This window comes from Acomys russatus, chromosome 19 (genome assembly GCF_903995435.1).
Source record: "Acomys russatus chromosome 19, mAcoRus1.1, whole genome shotgun sequence".
Lineage (NCBI taxonomy): Eukaryota > Metazoa > Chordata > Mammalia > Rodentia > Muridae > Acomys > Acomys russatus.
Genome location: NC_067155.1, coordinates 55,547,174 through 55,569,674, shown reverse-complemented (window position 1 = coordinate 55,569,674; position 22,501 = coordinate 55,547,174). Strand labels below are relative to the sequence as shown.

The window sequence follows — 22,501 nt, the reverse complement described above, 5'->3', positions numbered from 1 at the left end:
ATTCCTTCTCATTCTCCCTGGACCCTTGTTCCCAGTGCATTTGGGAACGGCAGACATCAGGAGGCGAGATGGTGTGGCACGACCTTTCCTGGGAAGACGTGAACAAATGTCTATTCATCCCAGACAGGGTACAAAGATTACACTAGAGCCTAAGTGGGTGAGCCAACGGGTTTATTGGGGTTACTCAACAGAGCATGGGTCGGGGTGGCAGGGGTATGGGTGACCCCTAAGTACTGCATTATCAAAAAGCCTTGAGTTTCCACTGGTGATGACTCAGGAAAGCTATACCCCATGGACTTCTCCTGAGGGAGCGGATGGGACCACAGGTGAGGCCCAGGGGCCCTTCCTGTGTCTTCTGCATTCCTAAGGCCCAGTTACCATTCGTTTTGCCTATTCCAGTGCTGTGGCCGTGGGCCCAGGTATTCTGTAGTCACCATCACAGCCTCTGCCTCATGATGGCCACGCTCACAGTACATGGGGAGCACAGCTGCACCACAGCTGGCTCTCTGCAGGTGGGGAGATATAAGGGTGTTTGAAGGGCCGAGGGATGCTGAGGAAGAGTGTGGCTTCTTAGCAGGGCTGAGGCGCTGCTGGGGGTGGCTGTGGGGGGTAAGGGTGGATCCCAGGGTAGATGAACAGCAGACTGGTAGTTTCAGAGATGTCTGGATCCTGGGGTGTCTAGCATGGGAGTCAGGGGTGCTGGGATGGCCACAGTAGAGGTCAATGAAGCTTGACTAGGAGAGTAAACAGTGGGAAGAGTGGGAGGGATGGGGGTGGGCAGGTAATCAGAAGGGAAGTGGTGTGAGGGAGCACACACACACACACACACACACACACACACATACATATACACATATCCATACATACACACATACATACACATGTACATATGCACAGCATATACTGACATACATACATACACACACGGAGGAACAGATACACACAGACACATAGATACATACATACACACACAGATATACACATACAAACATGCATACACACACGTGCATACACACAGCACTCACTGACATATACACACAGACATATACACACAGAGAAACAGACATACACAGACACATAGACACATACACACAGAGACACAGACACACACAGACACACACACACACACACACACACGCATGCATGCACGTGCACACGCATCTGGTCAGATACTCTGACTATCCGTGCTGAGGGCTGGTGTCGCTTCCTGTCAGCTGGTGTGACCATGGATCTTTCTGGACTTCACATAGTGGCCTGTGGGAAGGAAGAGACATGGTGGTTTCCTCAGCCTTTCTGCAGATTTGAGGCCACACATCACACAGGAAGAGGCGGCACCGGGTCCACAGAACCACATGCCCATGTCCTCTCCCAAAGGATGCTCCTGTCTGCCTCACAGGCCCTCACCTTTACCGGCCATGGCTTGACGGGGGTGCCGTCCTTGTCCATGCAGCACAGGGCAGATGTAAATGCTTTGGCCTCGTTGGCAAGCAGGTCCCAGCGGGCATTGTGGCCCAGGTTGCCTGTTGGGTCAGCTGGATCCAGGATGACAGGTCTGCAATTGTACCAGGGTCAGTCTTATCCCCCGAGTCCACTTGTGACACTGGCTGGGCTTTCCACTCTCACCTAACACTATGGGCCAGGACCCCAGGGACTCCTCAGTGCCCCAGGTGCCCACTATAAGGCAGGGGTAGAAAAGAAGATGGGATGGGAGTGGGATACAGTGGCAGAGGCAGGATGATTGTGTGTTTGGAGTAGCCTGGGCTACATAGTCTATTCAAAAGGGGTGGGGGTGGGAGACTGGAGAGATTGCTCAGAAGTTAAGTGCACTGAGCGCAGCAGGGTGTGGTGGTGCACACCTTTAATCCCTGCACTTGGGAGGCAGAGGCAAGTGGATCTCTGTGAGTTCAAGGCCAGCCTGTTCTCCAAAGAGAGTTCCAGGACGGCCAGGGCTGTTACAGAGAAACTCTGTCTCGAAAACCCCCCCAAAACCAAACCAAACCAAAAACAAAAACACCGAGTGCTCTTCCAGAGGACCTGAGTTCAGTTCTCAGAACCCACATGACAGCTCACAACCTTCTGTAACTACAGTTCCAGGGGATCTGGTGCTTTCTTCCACTTTCCATGGGCTCATATGCAGGGCATATATATATAAAATCAGGCAAAACACTACACACATAAAATTAAAAAAAAATATTTAAAAAGAAAGGAAGGAAGGAAAGAAGGAAGGAGGGAAAAGCAATTGTGTATGCACCACTTTTTCATGCTGTGTCCAGGCAGACATTACTAATCACTCACAGTGCTGTGGTTCTCCCATCTACAGATGAAACAGGCATTGCTAATCAACTGCAGCACTGGTTCTACCACCCTCCATCCCAGCATCCATGGCAGATAACATTACCAAGCTAATCATACATTACACTATTTCTTAGTATATACTGCCATTACCCACAAACTGTCAATGTAACATGAGTTTAGGGGACAATCTTGCTTTTCCCCATCCTCATTGCAGAGGTGGGCAAGACGGTGAAGAATGGCACATGCTCATATAACCTGGAGGCTGCCAATGTAAAGCTGCCAGATTTAATGCATGCAGATACCAGATGCCTAGTTACACTGGAGTTTCTGAGGACTCAGGAACGCACCTAAGTTTTGAGGCAGTAATCTCATGAGATAGCCCAGGCTGGCTTTGAACTAGAAACCATCCGACCTCAGCCTCTTGATTTCCTTTAATTCTTTTATGTATATAAGTGTTTTGTCTGCATGCACGTCTATGCACATACATGCCTGGTGCCATAGAAACCAAATGAGGTCATTGGGCCCCAGGAACTGGAATTACGGATGGTAGTGAGCCACCATGTGGGTGCTAGGAACACAGCCTAGGTCTCTGCGAGAGCAGCCAGTGGTGTTAACTGCTTCCCATTCCTTCTACCTCAGTCTCTTAAATGTTGTGATTAGATGTGATTCTGGAATGCTTTTTTTTTTTTTTTTTTTTTTGGACATGGTCTCACATAGCCCAGGCTGGCCTTGAACTTGTTTTGTAGCTGAGGATGACTTTCAACTTCTGATCCTCCTGTCACCTCCTTATGAGTGTTTGCACCACAGTCATGCACCACCACATCCAGCTTACGAGTGATGGAGATGGGACCCAGGGCTTTGTGCAACCCTCTGGGCAACCCTCTATGAACTGAGGCATACCCAGCTCTCACATTAAATATAAAAAGCATATGAATGTTCTGATCTTGCATGCAAGTGACTCAGACTAACACACTATTCATTGTTTGTATGCACTTGAGCTGACCTTGGAATCTTGTGTTTATTTCACCTGGCAACCACATTCACAGGTGACCAGGAAACTGACCAATCTCCTCAGGGACTAAAAGTACCACTCCGGGAAGCCACCCAGTTCCAGAGAGTGGGCCCTGCCCTTCTGTCCTCTGCTTTCTATGACACAGGAAGAAGTGGGTACCATGGGTCTGAGGTACAGGAGTCTGGGGAGGGGGTGACCAAACCTGGGCTTCTGAAGCTGCATCTTCAGGAAGTCACCAATGCTCTTGTCCTCTGCACTGTAATTGATGGTCCAGTAGATGCAGAGCTGACGGTACTGGCCGACCAGCTCCAGAACGGTGCGGAATCCCTCTGCCATGTTGAACTGGAGGTTCTGGCTGCCCTGCTCCCAGGCGTATACAGTCAGGAGCTCCAGGCCATGCTGAGGGGGCAAGGAACCCTTCCCCTTGACCATCTTGGTACACTGGGGAAGCAGGAGAAAGGAGATGTGTCTGTCAGTCTATGTTGGCAACACAATAGCTAATGCCTCACACAGGTGTAAGAGAGACCCCTGGAATTGACAGATGGACCCCTAAAGCTTAACTGAGCATCCGTGTGTGTCAGATGACTGGCACATGGACATAATTTGTGAGCTTTACTTTTTGGGGGTGGAGGGGCTGTGGGTTGGTGGGTAAAGCTCATGGCCTCAAACATTCTAAAGCAAGCACTGTTACCAGCACCCCTCCAAGAACTGCACCCCACCTTGCCACTTCTTATTGTGAGACAGGTTTTCTTTTGAGTTGGCCAGAGTAGCCTTGAGCTTGCTCTGTAGCCCAGACCAGCCTTGATGTTTCAATCTTCCTGCATTAGTCTACTAAGTAACTTGAGATGACAAGTCTTCATCAGATCTGGCTTGACCCCACTTTATGGACAGGAAAACCAAGGTCCTCCAGGTAGAACGTGACTGACCTCCCATGCTATGCTGTGGCCAAACAGACCCCTGTCCCTTTCAAGGAAAGTACTCTGGACACAGCACCTGGGACCCAGCATGGCTGTGTGTGTCGGGTTGTGGATTGAGGGTGACTGATGGTCCTTGGGACTAACCTGCTGGTACCAGTGCTTCACCAGCCGAATCAGGCTCTTGAGTTTGGTGGGACGGGAGCTAACGAAGTCCCGCTGCAGCTCCGTGAAGCAGGTTGAAAATTCATCCGCATTGCTGTAGCTGTGGATGAGGTCTCTGTAGACCTGGGGATCAGGCCGAGAGCCGGACCTCAGCTGGCCTGGACAGAAGGAGAAGGTTAGAGTCACTCTGTCTCCCAGGTGGGCGAGCTTAGAAGCTGGTCTGAGAGACCCTTAGTGTCCTGTTCCCGTATCTAAGGGTGATCTGAGACTCGCTGGGAGGTCAACAGTTGTTTTTTAGGGGCGGGGCATAGATGCGGCACAGCCTAGCTTAAATCCCTCATGAGAGTAGGATTCTCTGCCTGGCTCCTCCTCAGCCGCCTCTCTGGCCGTCTTGGAGAAAGTCTTGACTGAGAGCCTGAGATGTGGTGTCTTTTAACCCCCCTCTGATGCCTGCTCAGCCCTACCAGGGAGAGAGGGGGCTCTGGGAGTCATTAGACAAAAAGCCTTCTTCAGATAACAGGGCTCCAGGGGGGCAGGGCCTTGATACCACGATTGCTGGCTCTGAGGACTTAAAGAGAAGCAGACCAGATCAGCTTGTGGAAGAAGAAACAGTCTACGTAGCGTCAAACGGCGGCCTGTCTCATTCAGTATGTGGGTGCTGGGAAGTGAACTTGGGTCCTGTGGTGGTTTGATGGAGAATGCCCCACCCCCAATAGGGTCATATATTTAAATGCTTACTCAGGAGATGGTGGGATGGTTTGGGAAGGATTAGGAGGTGTGGCCTTGTAGGTGTGTCACTGGGGGTGAGCTTTGAGGTTTTAAATCCCCACACCAAGCCCAGTCTCCTCTCTCTCTCTCTCTTTGCCCCCTCCCTCCACTTCCTCCTCCCTTTCTTTCTCCTTCTCCTTTCCCTCTCCGTCTCCCCCTTTCTCCTTTTCTCTCTCTGCCTGGGGATCAGGATATAGCTTTTAGCTACTTCTCCAACGCCTTCCTGCCATCACGCTTTTTGCTATAACAATGGACTAATCCTCTGAAGCTGTAAGCAAGCCCTCAAAACAATGCTTTCTTTTATAAGTGTTGGCTTGGTCATAGTGTGTCTTCACAGTGCAAAAACAGTAGCTAAGACAAGTCCTTTGCTTTGTGGAAATAAAAAAAACGGGGTCTTGCCACGCACGACAGGAAAGTTGTGAGAAGTCTACACATCTCCCTTGCCTGTGATGTGAATAGATGTGGCCTGGTTGCACAGGGCATAGGTCTCTATAACTGCCAGGAACCACTCTGTGTTCCTTTCCCTCCTCTGGCCTATGTCTGGGAACCTCACCAAGGGCATCAAAGGCTGGCAGCACATCAAAGCTCACGCTCTGGTCTAGCAGGGTCTTGGATGTCAGCGAGAAGCTGAGGACTCGAGGATTCTTTCTCGTGGAGATCTCAAACCTGACCTCGAACCTCTGTTTTTGCCGGCACGCCTCCAGCTGAGCCTGGATCTCCGAGATGATCTCTGCCCGGTGGCTGCCTTGTTCGGAGAACTGGCGGAAGCAGCTGAGGAATACCACCAGGTCAGCATCCGAGCGCCCCTGTAGAGCCGTGCCTTTGGCAGAAGATCCGCCCTGGGGAGGACATGGAATGTGGCTTGAGCCCTGAAGTACCCTTTGGTGTCCCACAACCTGTATATGTGCATGCATGTGGAGATCAGAGATTGGACAACGATGTCTCCATCAATCTTTATTATTATTATTATTATTATTATTATTATTATTATTATTATTATTATTATTATTATTTTAAGACACAGTCTCTCACTGAACCTGGAGCTAACCAATCCAGCTGTAATGACTGGCCAGCAATCCCAAGGGTCTTCCTCTCTCTTCCTCTGGAGTTAGGGTACTCCAACATGCTCTACCACACCCAGTTTATGCAGCTCTGAGGATGCAGCACATGGTTTCCTGTATACTTTGTAAGCTTTCTACCAACTAAGTAACAATCCCTCTCAGAAAAGAGAATCCTCCTCTCTGGAGGCTTAGCACTCCCAAGGGCTGCCACAAAGCAAGACATACAAAGTCCAGCCCGTTTTGCAGATCTTTAGGGAAATCAGTTGATTGTCATTAGGGCTGTTGATAAATTTCTTGTGTTTTTAGCTAAGAAAGAAAGAGATCTGAAAGCCAGAAAGACCAGCCATTGCTGTACCCCGCAGATGCCTCTGCATCGCACTGTGCCTGCATGGATCTACTCCCCAGCGTCCAGGTGTATCAGCCGCCTTAGTTGTGGACATGGACCTCACAAGAGCCCACCAGGTGACTGGAGAGGGGGGGTCCCATCCCACAGGAGCCTCCTCCCCTGAAGCTCCCTGGGTCTCACCTTGACCACCTTGAGCACCTTGATGGTAGAGTTCCGGAAGCAGTTTTCCTTCAGGAAGGAACATATGGTGTCTACCGCTCTCTTCACCTGCGTCAGGAAATGGCGGTCGGGCTGGAGGAATTCACTGATGAACTTGTCCAGGTCCTCAGCAGGGGTCTGGTGAAGGAGGGCCGGCTGTGGATAGAATGGGCAGGGCTGGCTGGAGCAGGATTCCAGGGATACCCGAGAGCTGTCCTTCGACATCCACAAACGATGATGCTTTCACCATCTCCTGCACTGTCCTTCCCCAAGTAACATGGGAGGGAGGGTCTTGAGTTCCAGATTTGTTTCTAATACTGACGCAAAGCCTGGGTTTCCCCGCCTTTAAATGGATATGGCCATTCTTACCCATCTTAGTGTATCTTGCGTGCTAAGCAAGTTAAAATGGTATTGATTGTGGTCCAGATAGGATTTGCCTTTCTGGGTCCTCAATGGGGAGTGGGGGGACCTTTAAGAAGTGAAGCCTCGTGGAATGTGCCTTAGGATGGGGTTAAGGTGGTCCTCAGGGAACCCTGAGTGACTGCTGACAGGAAAATGTGACAAGAGCCAGCCTGGCCCTAAGTATCCCAGTAGCATCTTTTCTTGGAGCATGATGAGTTCATTCAATACACATTCTCCCAGCTGTGACACCGTTCATCATGGCATCCTCAACACAGCCTAATTCACACCAGTACCATAACCTTGAGCCACCTTCTCTATAAAGTTTCCCGGCTTCAGGTATTTTGTTATAGTCACAGAAGTGGATGAAGACAGTAGGTCTTTGGGGGCTGCAGGTGGCTTATGTCTTGGGTTTTTTTCTCTCCAAATACATAGCCTGAATATTTGACTGGGGCCTTACTTAGAGATAAGGAGTGTGCTGACTTGTGTAGTTTAATTTTTGTCAACTTGACAAGAACTAGGGATGGAGCCAGGAGTGGTGGCGCACGCCTTTAATCCCAGCGCTCGGGAGGCAGAGGCAGGCAGATCGCTGTGAGTTCGAGGCCAGCCTGGTCTACAAAGTGAGTCCAAGATGGCCAAGGCTACACAGAGAAACCCGGTCTCGAAAAACCAAAAACCAAAACCAAAACCAAACCAAAAAAAAAAAAAAAAAAAAAAGGAACTAGGGATCATCTGGGAAGAGGGAACCTTGACTGAGAAAAAAACACCTCTATCATAGTGATCCATAGGCAAGCCCGTGGGCCATTTTCTTCAGTAATGATTGAAGTGGGAGGGCCCAGCTCACGGTGGGTGTTGGCATGCCCTGGGCAGGTGGTCCTAGGTGTTCTGAGCAAGCCATGAGGAGCAAGCTAGTAAGCAGAATTCCACTATGGCCTTTGCTTCAGTTTCCTGCCTTGACTTCCCTCGGTGATGGGCTGTGGTGTGTGAGTGTAAGCCAAATAAACTAGCTGCTTTGGGTTGTTGTGTTTATCACAGCAACAAAAAGCAAATTAGAACATGGAGGCAGAAGAGAGTGAATGGGGGTGGCAGCTGTCACCATCAGCACTCCTAGCGACTGGAGGGGTATTTCCTGGCAATAAAGAGACCTGGAGGGGGATCTAACAGTGCCCACCACCCCAGTGTCCTGTCTCTTTAAAAATATAAAAACATACATTTATTATGTGGCATATGGTGTGTGTGTGTGTATGCAAGCATGCACCACAGATCATCTGTGGAGGTCAGAGGATAATTCGGTAGGGTCAGTTCCCTCCTTCCCCCTTCATGTAGGTTCAGAGAACTGAACTCAGGTTGTCAGGCTTGCGGGCAGGCACTTTACCATCTGGACCAGAGCCCTGTCTCTTACCATCACATCCCAGGGTGGCACCAGAGTTCCATCCCCACTCTGAAGGCAGACTTGTGACTCCAGGGCCGCTGCCTCCTGGGCTAACAGCTCCCAGCTGCCCTGGGCCACGTTCCAGGTGGGATCCCCAGGGTCCAGGACTAGAGGCCTGGGGACAGAGCAGGTGGTGGCAGGGAAGGACAGTCACTTATGAGCATCAGGGAGGGGCTGGAATGGGATTCGGGGACCGGAAGGAATGTTAGATGGAGCCTAAGCCAGCTCTTGGGGCCCTTAACGCTAATGGTGTTTAATTGTGCTAATCAAATAGGCTCTGGGGTCCTCTTGGGCTTCCTCATTGGAATCCAGAGTCAAAAAGGAGGATGGGATGGGTGGACCAAAGGCTACCATGGCCCCCTCCTGGGTACATGAACTCCAGGAGAGAGCGGGAAGAGGGGGCTGAGGCGGGGGCTGGGGTGTATGTACCTAGCTTTCCGAAGCTGGCCGAGAAGGTGTGCCCTGAGGGCCGGGTCCTGCACACTGTAGTTGACTGTCCAGTAGACACAGAGCGACTGATGCTGCTGGACCAGCCTCAGGACAGTCCGCAGGCCTTCAGCCGTGCTGAACTTCTGCTTCTTATAGCCTTGCTCCCAGGCAAAGACTGTCAGGAGCTCCAGGGCGTAGGCTGGGGGCAGAGGGGCACCCGCTGCCTCTCCTCCTTTATTTCGAGTGGCAACCTGTCACCCAACCAGAGATCAGTCAATGTGGGCACCTACTCTAGGCTAGCCCTTAGGATTTAGGAAGTGTGTGTGTGTGTGTGTGTGTGTGTGTGTGTGTGTGTGTGTGTGTATGTGTGTGTGTGTGTGTGTGTGTGTGTGTGTGTTAAAACAGAACCTCAGAAACACCAGATCCCAGAGACTACCTGGATGATGTTTTGTGTTTTATAGATGGGGAAACTGAGGGTCTGGAGGAGGGTTGTGACTTGTCCCAGGTCAGACCATAGACAGACTGTAGCTCATATTTGGGTGGTATTTCTCTTAAGGAGTGCCAGGAGCTAGCTGTACAGGAATAGGAGCTGCAACGTGTCCATCATGGTAGCCCGGCACCTTTCCCAGCAGGTGGCAAACGTGGGTGTTGGCTGGTGCTTGTAGAATACACAGTGAGGGTGAACTAAGAATGTTGCAGGTCCAGAACTTGGGTTCATCTTCAGCATCCTTGATAGCCATTCATTGCCCAGCTCTGGGTCTGACTTAGCATCCTTGTGACTTTTGGGATGTGTTGATTTAACAGCTAGCTTCCACCAACCCAAAGGCTAAAACTGTTACCAATAGCCTGTGAGACTATAGTAGAGTTTTCCCTGTTTGCTGTTAGTCACCATTGTATTTGAGAATTGTTTTGATTTAAGAATTTTGGGTGGGGGGTGTCAAGACAGGGCTTCTCTGTGTGTAAACTTGGCTATCCTGGACTCACTTTGTAGACCAGGCTGTTCTTAAACTCACAGAAAGCTGCCTGCCTCTGCCTCCCCGAGTGTCACCACGCCTGGCTGATTTAAGACTTTTTCTTTCTTTCTTTCTTTCTTTTTTTTTGTAATACTTTTGAGACAGGGTCTCTCTATGTAGCCCTGGCTGTCCTAGAACTCACTGAAATCTACCTGCTTCTGCCTCCCAAATGATGGGATTAAAGGCATGTACCACCACCTGTGGCATAGGCTTATTTTATTCTGCTACCATGAAATGTCAGGAAACTCCTCACAGAACATGGAATTTGGTGACTTAAATCTGGCTGTTTGTATTCCAGTCCAGGTTAAACTAGCTTTTATCCCTTTAAGGGGTGAGCCGGGTTTTGTTTTTGTCAATGGCATGAGTGTGAGCTGGCCTTGAGAGAAGGGCTTGCAAGAAAGAACATTCTAGAAGCTGCCCAGGATACAGTACAATGAGAAGAGGTGGCGATGGGACCATTGTCAGCACTTGGAGGTAAAGACCGTGACAGTGGCGGCTTCCTGGTAGAGGTGAGTGAGGGTACTCACCTGGCGATACCAGTGTTTGACCACTAGCATGAGGCTCTTAAGCTTGACTGGACGAATGTTCACGAAGTTCCTTCGGAGCTCTGCGAAGCAGGCCGCATGCTCCCCAGCCTGGCAGCCGCTGCTGAGGAGGGAGGAGTACACCTGGGGCTGAGGTGCGGCGCCAGGATTCAGTGGCCCTGCAGAAGCACAGAGTAGGCGTGTGCCACCAGCTCATCTGTGCACGCTTATTGGCGTAATTAAGCTCAGCATTAATGACTCAACTCAGCTGCCAGCCGTGAGCTAAAAAATCAATGTCAGAACTAATAATCTGTCTTAGCTTCGATGTAAGATGTAACCCAGGCTGGCCTGGAACTTACAGCAATCCTCCTGCCTCAGCTTTCCAAGTGCTGGGATTATAGGCATGTGCCATCGGTTCATTGTTTTCACAAACCTGCCCCCAACTCTACATTAAGTTTTGGAGCAAGGCAGGCCTGGGTTTAGATCCAAGCTGTGTGGACTGCCTCTGGGTCTCAGTTTTCTCATGTGTAAAAGGAGCTCACGAGGCTGGAGAGGTGGCTCAGTGGAGGAGAGGGAATGTCCCACCCACCCGAGGAGCTCCCAGCAACAAGACACAAATGAGGATTGTGGTCCAGCACCACAAAGGGGCGTGTCTCAAGGATGGGAGATTTACTACTTCAATAACTTGAAACTGGGGGCCCAGAGAGATGGCTCAGTGGTCAAAAACACTTGTTCTTGCAGAGGACTTGGGCTCAATTCTTGATACCCTCAAGAGGGTTTACAATCTTGTGTAACTCCAGTCCTGGGGGATCTGGCACCTTCTTGTGGCTCCTGCGGGTACTGCATGCACGTAGCATACTAGCAAGCAAACACACACACACAAGATAAAAATTAAGAAAGAAGGGGGGGAGGGAAAGCACCCTACAATTTGAAACTGGACCTAGATTCACACATCTATGATCTCAAAAGACTTGGGAGGCTGAGGCAGGAGGATGGCACCTGGGTTGCATATCAAGACCCAGTTTAAAGTAAAGTAAGTGGCAGAAATGAAGAGAACAGCAGAGACAGGGCAAAAGACCTGAAGGCAGAGAAGAGAGAAAACAGAGAGGCGATATTCAAACAGCTGCACAGGTGGTTAGTTTTGGGGAAGGCTTGATGATTGCTTTAAGATTTCCTAGAGCGGTTTTCAGTGCTTGGTGAATCCTAGGGAGTATGATAGGTGCCCTCAACCCCCTCACCCCATGGTTCCTGGTCCCCTGGGGTCCCCCAACTGTCTTACCCACAGCATCAAAAGCGGGCAGCACACTGATGTCTACCCAGCCGCTGAGGTCTGTGGACACCAGCTGGAGCTGCAGGGCGTTGGGCCTGGTCTGTTCAGCAAACTGAAGGCTCAGTCCAGGCACTGGGTCCTGACACCAGGACTGCAGCTGGGTTTGTATGTCACACAGGATCTCTGCTTGATGAGACCTCTGGCCCTTGAAGTCCCGGAGAGCTTTATAAAAGATGACAAGCTCCACATTGCAGCTGCCCCTGAGGTCCGTGCCACGGCCGAAAGAGCCACCCTGTTGAGCAAAGTAAGTTCAGACACTGGATGCCTCAGCAACCTGGAAGTTGTGGTGACCTGACATGTGAATTTTGCCGATGTTGGGTCTGAACCTCAACCGAGTCCCAAGGCCCAATTCTCAGGAGCCTCAAGAGCTGAGTTCTATCTGTGGGGCCTGCCTCTAGGCCCACTGCGTCAGACCAGTGTATGGCTGATAACCTGGGAAGGAGTTCAGGCAGTGACCCTCATTGTCCCCATCTGTAATCTCAGCACCAGAAAATGGATGTCTGGGTCCTTGAGACCAGTGAGGCTGTGTGCACTCTGTGGGCCTGGCCCAGTCAACCACTCAGCTTTCACCCACACATTTACCCAGGAATTTAATTCACTACAGTTGGTAAACAGACAGTCCTTGGCTTTTGACTTTCCTTAGTGCTTTCCAGGGAAGGGAGGGGTGCTGGGGACTAGAGTCTCAGACTTGATACACTGCCTCTTCTGTGTGTGTGTGTGTGTGTGTGTGTGTGTGTGTGTGTGTGTGTGTGTGTGTTGGGGAGGTCTCCATCTATGTAGGCCAGGCTGACTTTGAACCCAAGAACCCCCTGCTTCTGCCCTTCAAGTGTTGGGATGACAGGCGTGTACCTACCACCAGGCTTGGTGAGATTGATTGATTGATTGATTTTTAGGATACTGTGGTTAGGCATTGGACAGGTCTTAGCAGAGGGGAGGGGTGTGAGAGAGCTGAGGCCCGGGAAGGTGGGACAGGAGGGAGAACATGTTCCAGGAGACCTAGTGATGAGCCCTCCCTCTAATGAGCCTGGAGCTGGTGAAATGGTCAACAGGAGGCCGGGAAGCCACCAGAACTGGCCTCATAGCCCTCAGGGGAAACGGAAGATTTTTGAGCTCAAGACAGAAGTGATCTGATTGTTTTTACAATGATTTTTGAAGCAACAACAACAGCAAAATTCCAGACACCTTATGGGGGTGTAGCTCAGTGGTAGAGTAATTGCCTCGAGTAGCAAGACCCAGGCATCAGTCAAAAAAACAAAAACAAAAAACAAAAAACAAAACAATAACAACAACAAAAAACCCCCCAAAAACCCAAAATCAAGTCAGACCAAAAGAATAAGAAAACTGTATGGTTGAAAGCAGGATAAGCCAGATGTGGTAGGCTCATGCCTTGCAATCCCAGTTCTTAGTTACACTGAGGCAGGAGGATTGCCTAGAATTTGAGGCTAGACTGGGCTACATAGTGAGCTCCTGGCCAGCTTTCACTACATGTGAGCCCCTATCTTGAAAAAAAAAAAGAGTTCCAAACATAAATATTTAAATAATAAATAGAATAAATAAGAAGAAAGCAAAGCAAAAGCAAAAACAAGTCACCAAAATCTGCAAACTGTCCTCAGCTTAACTGGCCTGGCTCTCGATGACACAGCAGCATGGCCACTGTGCCAGATGAACATGCCCAGTATAGGATCCTACAAACATGAGAACACTAGAGGACAAGCCAGGCTAGCTATGACATAGGACATGTAGAGATGCTGAGGCCTATATTATAAATGTAGTTTTGAGTTACATTATTTCCAGGTCAAATTAGGATATGATTCTGTTTTAAGCCGAGGAGCGTCTGTTTGTCTACACCCAGCCAGCAGTCCACATCTCCTAGGACACCCAGTTCCCTTGTCTTATCTTTGCTCTGTTTCGGACCCTCCTTGCACACCGTGGTGCCCCAGAGGCATCCCAGTGGCACCTTCACCTTAGGACTCACCTTGCTGACCCTGGAGGCTTTGTATACGCACTTCTCCCGGAGGCAGCGGAGGATGGCGTCGATGGCCTGCCTTACTTGCTTCTGGAAATGGGGACTTGGCTTCAGGTGGTCGTGGATGAAGGAGTCTAGCTCCTTGCTGGGGATTTGGGACAGATCTGGGCCCATTCCTGACTCAGCAGTGTAGATGGTGGCTTTACTGGCTGCTGGCTTTGGCACAGATGGGACCTTGGTGTTTGCTTTTGGGAGTCTTGGAGCTGGATTTGAAGGTTGCAGGCTCCTTGTCCTTGGTGGCACAACTCCATGGCCTTTGTTGTCTTCAAAGGCCTGGCTAGGTCCTTGTCGGATGGGGTGGCCCAGACCCAAGATCCCAGGACGTGGAAGGCCCTAGAAAGTGATAAGCCAGCCTTGTCAGCCAGGGCAGAGGTGTCTCTCATCACCCAGCCTTTCTCTAAGCCCCTCCTACCATAACTGAGGTGAATGAGGCTTGGGGAAGGGAGGGAGTCATGGGAGATGTGGGCCTTGGTGTACAGCAGGCCAGATGCCCTGCTGGGGTAATAGCTATGAGAAATTCTAGGTGGATGGGCATACCCAGAGGATGGGAGACACCCCAGGCAGCCCCAGGTGCTCTTCTCTGAGGTGGGTGACAGTGTGACACTCTGCCCTCCCTCCCCCACTGTCGTACCCCACAACCCTTGGCACATCAGGGCAAAGCCTGAGGTCCCTGGTGTTTCCTCACTCACCAGCCCCTCCCAAGGCTGCACAGGGACTCCTGACACCTGCAGGAGGCACCGCTGATTAAAGCAGGACTCAGCCTCCTTGGCCAGCACATCCCAGCGCCAGGCTGTCCCGTTTCCCAGGTCCCAAGTCGGGTCAGCTGGATCCAGGATCACAGGCCTGTAATTCCAGAGGCAAGAAGGCTCAGGGCAGTGAAAGGGTCAGAGTTAGGGCAGACCTGGAGCTCACCCCAGATTTGCCCTTTCCAGCTAGTGGGGCAGATTGTTCCAGCTCAAGTTTCCTCATTTGCATAGGATGACATAATCTGCTCTGGTGGAGCCCGGTCCAGGTTTGAATGAGAACAGTTCCCCATAGGCGCACACATTTAAATTCTTGTTTCCCAGTTGGTGGAACTATTTGGGAAGGATAAGGAGGTGTGGCCTTGTTGGAGGAGGGGTGTCACTGGGGGTAGGGGTGGGCTTTGAGGTTTCAAAAGACTCTTTCCTCTCTATTCTCTCTCTATTCCCTCTTTATTCTCTCTACTCTCTCTCTCTGTCTCTGTCTGTCTGTCTGTCTGTCTGTTTCTGTCTCTGTCTGTCTGTCTGTCTGTCTGTCTGTTTCTGTCTCTGTCTGTCTGTCTGTCTGTCTGTTTCTGTCTCTCTCTGTCTCCCTTTCTGTTTGTCTCTCTCTCTCTGTGTCTGTCTGTCTGTCTCTGTCTCTCTCTCTGTCTGTCTCTCTCTGTGTCTCTGTCTCTGTCCTCTCTCTCTCTCTCTCTCTCTCTCTCTCTCTCTCTCTCTCTCTCTCTCTTTCTCTCTCTCTGCCTCCTGCCTGTGGGTCAGGATGTGAGCTCTCAGCTACTGCTCCAGCCCCATGCCCACTGGCCTGTTGCCATGCTTCCTTCCCGCCACGATGGTTTCACCCTCTGGAACTGTGAGCCCCAATTCTATGCTTTGCTTTATAAGCTGCCTTGATCATGGTGTTTCTTCATAGCAATAGGGGAAAAAAAACCTAAGGCATACAGCTGCACAGCAGAGGTACATGAGAGTAAACAGCATCCACCCCCCAGGAACTCTAAATCACACCCTGTTCTGGGTGTACATATTCATTTGGTTCATATAAACCGATGCACACAAAACTGCTCATAACAGTTCATGATCCCTCCCCAAACAAGTCCCAGCTAAAGAGCTGAATGGAATTCATAGCGTGATAAGTTCACACAAAGAAATACTTCACATCAGCAAAGAAAGAGTGAGCCACAGCTATAGGGGTGGGCCGCAAACACTTAATATGAAGGAAGAGAAGCCAGACAGAACAGATTCCATCCATCAGGATTTAATACCAGGCAAGAGTCTGATGATAAAAACCAGAACAGGGCTGCCTGTACAGTGCTGCTGCCTGGGAGGGGCCCACTGGCATGCTGGACGTGTTCTGTGGCCTGAGTTCTGGCCTCACGGCTGTCATCAGTGTATGAACGTCGCATGTCAATTAAACAGGCACAACAACACGAGCCCTGGGCATGGTTCCAAACTCCCCCAAGTGTTTAATTAACCAGGACTAACTAATTCCCCTAGAGTGTGGGATAGGAGAGCAGGCGGTGGGAGCCAAGGAAATACCTGGGTCTTTCAAGCTGCCTTCGTAAGAACTCCCCAATGACAGGGTCCTCCAAACCATAGTTTTCTGTCCAGAAAATGCAGAGGTGCTTGTTCTGATGGATCAAAGCCAGGACAGTCCGGAGCCCTTGGGCCAGGCTGAAGGTGTCCTTCCTACATCCCTGCTCCCAGGCAAAGATGGTGAGCAGCTCTAAGGCATAGCTGGGGGGCAACGTGACCCTTGAGGTGGCCTCCTGCGTCTGTACCTGTGAGCCGAAGGAAGGGTTTGACTCAGTGAGGAGGGATGGAGCTGGGGCTCACAGTAGCCCACAGCCTGAGACTGGGGCAGTACGCTGCTTCCTCAGTTTCCCCCAGCACCCAGCACACCTGTCTCCCAGACCCAGTCTTTCTTATCTGCCTGACTGACATGGGGATGGGGGGATAGGAAGGAATGAGAATCAAGCCAGAGAAGAGAGGGTAGCCAGAGAGGAGCCAGCAGGGAGCCTGACTTTGGTCACTTTCCCCCAAATAAAAAGAGGCAGGTCTAGGGGCACCATCAGATTGGAGAAGATGGAAAAAAAAGGCACCATGGAGTCATGCGCTTTCCTATGGCACAGGGTATATGGGGTGGTCATGCTCTGCACATTCCTCAGGGCCCTGTCTCTTGTCCTCTGGACACATGACTTCTGAATCTGTATCGCATCCTAGGGACGCCACACGCTAGGGAGGGAGGGGCCCACACCCCTAAATGAGACACACTGGCTCTCCAAAAGTGACTTGTCTGGCTAGAGGTGCTCAGCAGCCCTGCCTCCCCCCAACCCCTATTCTGTTCATTTTCTGGGTGCATGGCACATAAATAAGTCTGGGCACATGGGTGCCTACCACTCAGGTATTGGAAGGACCTCCTAGAACTCAGGAAGCCTGGCTCCATAGTTTGCTCTGATTTCCTCTTCCCTTTCACCTGCTCCCTTCCATTTTGAAAGAGGGTCCCGTGTAGCCCAAGTTGGTGGCCTGAACTTTACTATGCGGTGGTGAGTGATCTTGAACTCAAGGTCTCCAAGGGATGCCAGGTGTATGCCACCACACCTGAACCTCTTGGCTTGTTTGTTTGTCTGTTTTAAGAGTCGTGCTATGTGGCCCACACTGGCTTCAAATGTCCAATACCTCCCTCCCCTGGCTTCTTCCCAAGTTTGGGTTCAGAGACATGCATCTGTCCATAGAGACTCCTACTTACGTGGGAGGAGAACCCCAAGACTTGTGTGTTCCTGTATGGGCAAGTGGCAAAGAGAGAAGCCCAGAGGAGTCTGGGAATTTGCCCAAGGTCAAAAAGCAAATTAAGGGACTGGAGAGATGGCTCAGTGGGTAAGAGCACTGTCTGCTCTTCCAGAGGTCCTGAGTTCAATTCCCAGCAACCACATAGTGGCTCACAACCATCTATAATGAGATCTGGGGCCCTCTTCTGGTGTGCAGACATACATGTATATGTAATAAATAAATAAATCTAAAAAAAAAAAAAAAAAAGCAAATGGAGATCAGAATCTTCTCACACCCAGACCTGGCTACAATGAGTGGCTTACTGGAGCCAAGGTATGTGTCCCAGGATTTGCGGGGAGCTCATTCTCTCATCTTCAGGCAGAAGCAGGGCACCCCGCAACCCGCCATTGCATCAGAGCTGCTAAACAAGAATAAATGGATCAGGAAGCCATTCTGAGGCTGGGGAGGGTCAGAGCTCATCACCACAAACCCAACAAGAAAGCTTCGTGCACGGATTCATGGGAGATTCATGTTAGAAAGTGAGGACAGAGAAAGACATCTGAAGATCTTCACAAACTAATCATTTGGCGGAGAAATTAGTATACCTGCCAACATTGAAATCCAACTATTTCCAGTGACAAATGGCTCTTAAGGACAGCAGAAGGACAATCCATGGACTGGGAGAATACATTCGAGTTACCAAGTAAATAGGAACCAACATCCACAGTATGTAAAGAGCACCAATGAATCAACAAGAAGGCAGCTCCCAAGCAAAAACCATAGACAAAGAACACAGCAGGTGCTCCTTAGAAAGAGGATAAAATGGCCACTAAGAAAGATGGACCAACCAGTCTTTGGCTGCAGGAAGGAGTCACTCAAGCGGCCTCACCTGGCGGTACCAATGTTTAACCAGCAGGATTAAGTTCTTAAGCTTGGCTGGGCGAATGTTCACGAAGTTCTTTCGGAGCTCCGTGAAACAGGCTGCGTGCTCCCCAGCCTGGCAGCCACTGCTGAGGAGAGAGGAGTACACCTGGGGTGTGGGCTTGACTCCAGAGCAGGGTGGTCCTGGGGGCATCCAAGCAGTGGATTAGGAAGGACACTGTGTGTGCTGAACTCAGCCTGTCTCTGGGAGGGCAGCTGACTTTGGGGGAGGGGCTTTGGAGAGAGGAAGAGCGGATTTCAAGGGGCCTGGTTGTTGTGGTCAGGAATTGGTCAGAGTGAGGGACAGGTGACCAACGGCCCTGCACCTTGTCCTTATTCTCGGATGCAGATGGAGGCATATTTTGGAATAAGTCTAGCGTATTATAGCTAGAGCATCTTAGATAATTCAGATTTCTCAGGCATCAAGAGAGCACTTTCACCAGCCCCGTTTCCACCCAAAAGCCTTTGCTTTCAGGGCTGAAGGGAGCCAGAGCGTCCCTGTGAGGGCCAGGCACCCACCCCAGGACCACAGACCCAGGGTACTAGGCCTTCCTGGCTCCTAGGTGTCTAAACTTTTTTTTTAAGATTTATTTATTTTATTTATTGCATATGAGTGCTTTATCTGCAGAAGAGGGTATCAGATTATATTATAGATGGTTGTGAGCCACCATGTGGTTGCTGGGAACTGAACTCAGGACCTCTGGAAGAGCAGGTGGCACTCTTAACCACTGAGCCATCTCTCCAGCCCCCTAGGTGTCTAAACTTAATACAGGTAGGCAAGAAACGAAGGTCCAGAGAGGCCTAGGGGCTCTCCCCAGTCACACAGCAAAGTGGGTAAAAGGTCAAAAGGCAATGACCAATCCTTCTCCTAACGATGGTGCCTCCAGCTCTGGATCAGGCCAGGGACCCCTCACCCAGGACATCAAAGGCAGGCACCAGGACGACATCCACCCAGTTTTCCTGGTCTGCTGATGCCAGACGAAACTGCAAGTCCCCGGATGCTTTTGGCTCAGAAAACTGAAAAGTCAGGCCAGGCCCAGGGTGACGTCCCCAGGACTCCAGCAATGCCCGCATGGCACCCAGGGTCTCTGTGGGGCAGGTCCTCTGGTCCTCATAGCTTCTGAAGGAGTTGAGAAAGATGACAAGTTCGACATCACAGCCACCCCTGAGAGCTGTGCCCCGGCCATGGGCTCCTCCCTGTGAAGAAAAAAGACAGCTGGGGACTGCACACTCCAGTTCTACTCCCCATGGGGGATCCCGATGGACGTGTGTGTGTGTGTGTGTGTGTGTGTGTGTGTGTGTGTGTGTGTGTGTGTGTGTGTGTGTGTGTGCGCTTGCGTGCGTGTGTGGAGGCCCAAGGGTGATGTCAGGACTTATCCCGGATCACTCTTCCATTTTACTCACTGAGGCAGGATCCCTAGAGCTCTCCAATATGGCTGCTCTCCCTGGCCAGCCTGCTCTGAGGAAGGCCTTCCAAGGCTGGGAGGGACCACAGGCAGCTACCATGTCCACCTGGCATTTTTGTGGGTTCTGGGTATTTGAGCTCCAGAACTCATGCTTGTGTGGCAGAGGCCCTAACCACTGAGATTCCCCTTCAGCCTCCACTCTTAGACCTTTAAAACCAAGGGTGCTCGGGAAGTTCACGCCCTTTGTGGCAGCGAGCACAGACTTATGCCATGACAGGCCTAGACCTTTCTCATGGTTTTTGGTCTCAAAGTTTCCACCCTGAGGATTCAGGATGGACACTTCCATGGCCTGTGCCCTGTGCCCTGCATCTGTCTCCTGTTATCTGCTCCCAGCACACAGCCACCCTGCTGTGGCCACATATGGTAGCAGATCCTGGCACGTGAGCCTGAACACAGGACCGCAAGAGTCAGGTTGAGGCACAGGTCCCACGCAGTCTGGGGCTCTTTGCCAGGCCCTCTTGCTGCTGATCCTTGAGTTGTGTGTGGAGGGATAGGAAATAACAGAGGAAATGGCCACTGGGCAGCTTCCGGTCTCACATGCGAGCACCCTACCCTCCCTAAGAATGCTGGGAGGAAGGTACTACTGTACCCTCACCTTCCAAAGGAAAAAAATGGAAGAACAGGGAGGGGCCATTTCATCTCTCCTTCCTGAAGCCAAAAGAGAAGAGTGAGGCCTCCGCTGATCCCTCAGTGATGCCGTGAGAGGGTCTTTCTCTCTTATACGGTTCTGTCTCATTTATGGTTTTCAAACCCATGCCATGAGGAAGTTAAAGGTCTGGACCCACGGACCCTGTTCCTTCCACCCTGGCCCTGTCCTGTTTGGGAGATTGAAAGGAGAATTTCCAGCCAGTACCCATAACCCCAGCCACACAGGGGCCAAGTAAGGTCTGATGTTGGCTGTTTACATCGCTCACCTGAGTGCACAGCTGCTCCCTAGCACCTGCTGTGTGCAATTCTGCCCTAATTGCTCCTGGCCTGGGGTATATAGGCTGGGGAGGAGGGAGAAATCTGTGCAGCTTCCAGAGGGGCCTTGTCCTTGCTAGGGAAGACTTTTCCAGTGAGGCCTTTTAAGGTAAGCACCCCCTTCCTTAGGCTCAGTAAGGAAGCCCAGTGAAGTCCTTGGCTCCCCAGAGTGACCTTTGGTGGATTGTTTCTCTGTTCATCCATCCGTGGGCCCTAGGAGGAGGGTAGATGTTGCTCACAGGCCCCCTCCACCCAACTCCCCAGAAGGAATTGAGCCATACCCTGAGATGCAGAGGCAATTCTGCATCTCCCAGGCCACCAGCCCCCTTCCACATCTCCAGCTCAGATGCAGCCTCAGGAGCTGGCAGGTGGCCTGAGACCTACCCAGGATAATCTCTAGGCCCCTGGAACCCCTCTTAGGACCCCATGATGCCCCCGCATCGCCAGGCTTTCCCAGGATTAAGGCAGCTCACAGTGTATCTCCCCAGCTCTCTGAGCAGCCAAGTGTTATAAAGGGTAGCTTGGCACAATGCTCATATGACACAATGTGGCTTGGAGTAACAGCTGGTCTGCATTCTGCCTCAGTTTCCCCCTTCATAAAGCTGGCAGTAATCCCTACCTCAGGGACAGTGAGGACTGAGGGAGTCAGTGCGGGTTGAACCAGGTCATGTTTATTGCTACTTAGCATTTTCTCAAAGATTGGAGCACAGTGGGTGTGCGTGTATCATCCTCCAGCCTCAGATCAGTGACGCTCAGGCAGTGTGAGGTCTAGAGTCTGAGTGAGTGAGTGAGTGAGTGAGTGAGTGAGTGAGTGAACAAGACAGCCTTTAAGAGAGCATAGGAAGCCATCAGGTGGCCCAATGTGCTCCTGGCTGGACCCTTACCCTGGATGTGTAACTTGGCCTCTTGATGCCTCAGTTTCCACCCAGAGACACTGCTTAAGGTAACACCCAAGCCATCCCTCAAGAAGACCCTGCGGGTGCTTGTCTTGGGGTGCCCCACCTTCTCACCTTGGCAATCCTTAGCACCCGTGGTCTCTGTGACCCTAGAGCTCCCCGCTCCCGTAGGGCGATGTCCAGGGCCTGCAGAGCACCTCTCACAGCCGCTGTGAACTCAGGGAGTGGGTGCAGGCTGTGGGCCACCAGCTTGTCCAGAGCTTCGGCTGGTGTGTGGTACAGGTCCATGCTGACCTGTGCCCCAGCAGAGTTTCGTTTCTCTCTAGGCTTCTCAAGGTGCTCCCTGAACCGACAGGCAGGGTGTGCCCGGCTGAATCACCTCCTCCTAGCTTTGCTCTCTCACTTTCATTTTCTCCTCCTTCCTCGTTTCTTCTCTCCTCAGCAGCTCAGGGTGTTGTTGAAATTATCTGTTCCTGGCTCTGCTGTGTGATTTCTGCCCCCGGGCAGCCTGGTAACACTAGGGACCGGGCTAACTGGTCCTTTGGGTCAGTTGAGGCTTCCTGATATCCTACTTGGGGGCCCAGGATAGGCTGCACACAGAGAAGAACCTCAGAACCAGGCAAGAAAAACACAGAATTAGCCAGGCGGTGGTGGCACACGCCTTTAATCCCAGCACTTGGGAGGCAGAGGCAGGCGGATCTCTGTGAGTTCGAGGCCAGCCTGGTCTACAAAGTGAGTCCATGACAGCCAAGGCTACACAGAGAAACCCTGTCTCGAAAAACCAAAATAAAAAAAATAAAAGAAAGAAAGAAAACCACAGAATTTCCCCCTCCCCCA

General features: G+C 51.1%; 1 protein-coding gene across 1 annotated transcript; it reads right to left on the bottom strand.

The window, feature by feature from the left end:
* Positions 1-149: 149 nt before the first annotated feature.
* On the bottom strand, positions 150-22,038 carry Oas3 (2'-5'-oligoadenylate synthetase 3). Its single transcript, XM_051162153.1, has 18 exons — positions 21,779-22,038; positions 19,254-19,536; positions 18,308-18,483; positions 16,543-16,551; positions 16,189-16,418; positions 14,602-14,755; positions 13,862-14,245; positions 11,836-12,118; positions 10,560-10,735; positions 9,020-9,270; positions 8,561-8,705; positions 6,742-6,915; positions 5,708-5,993; positions 4,369-4,544; positions 3,510-3,748; positions 1,405-1,552; positions 435-506; positions 150-302 (listed from the first exon to the last, which is right to left on the bottom strand). Exons 1-18 carry the CDS (start codon positions 21,950-21,952, stop codon positions 150-152), a joined length of 3,513 nt encoding a protein of 1,170 aa, XP_051018110.1. The 5' UTR covers positions 21,953-22,038.
* Between the last annotated feature and the right edge of the window lie 463 nt (positions 22,039-22,501).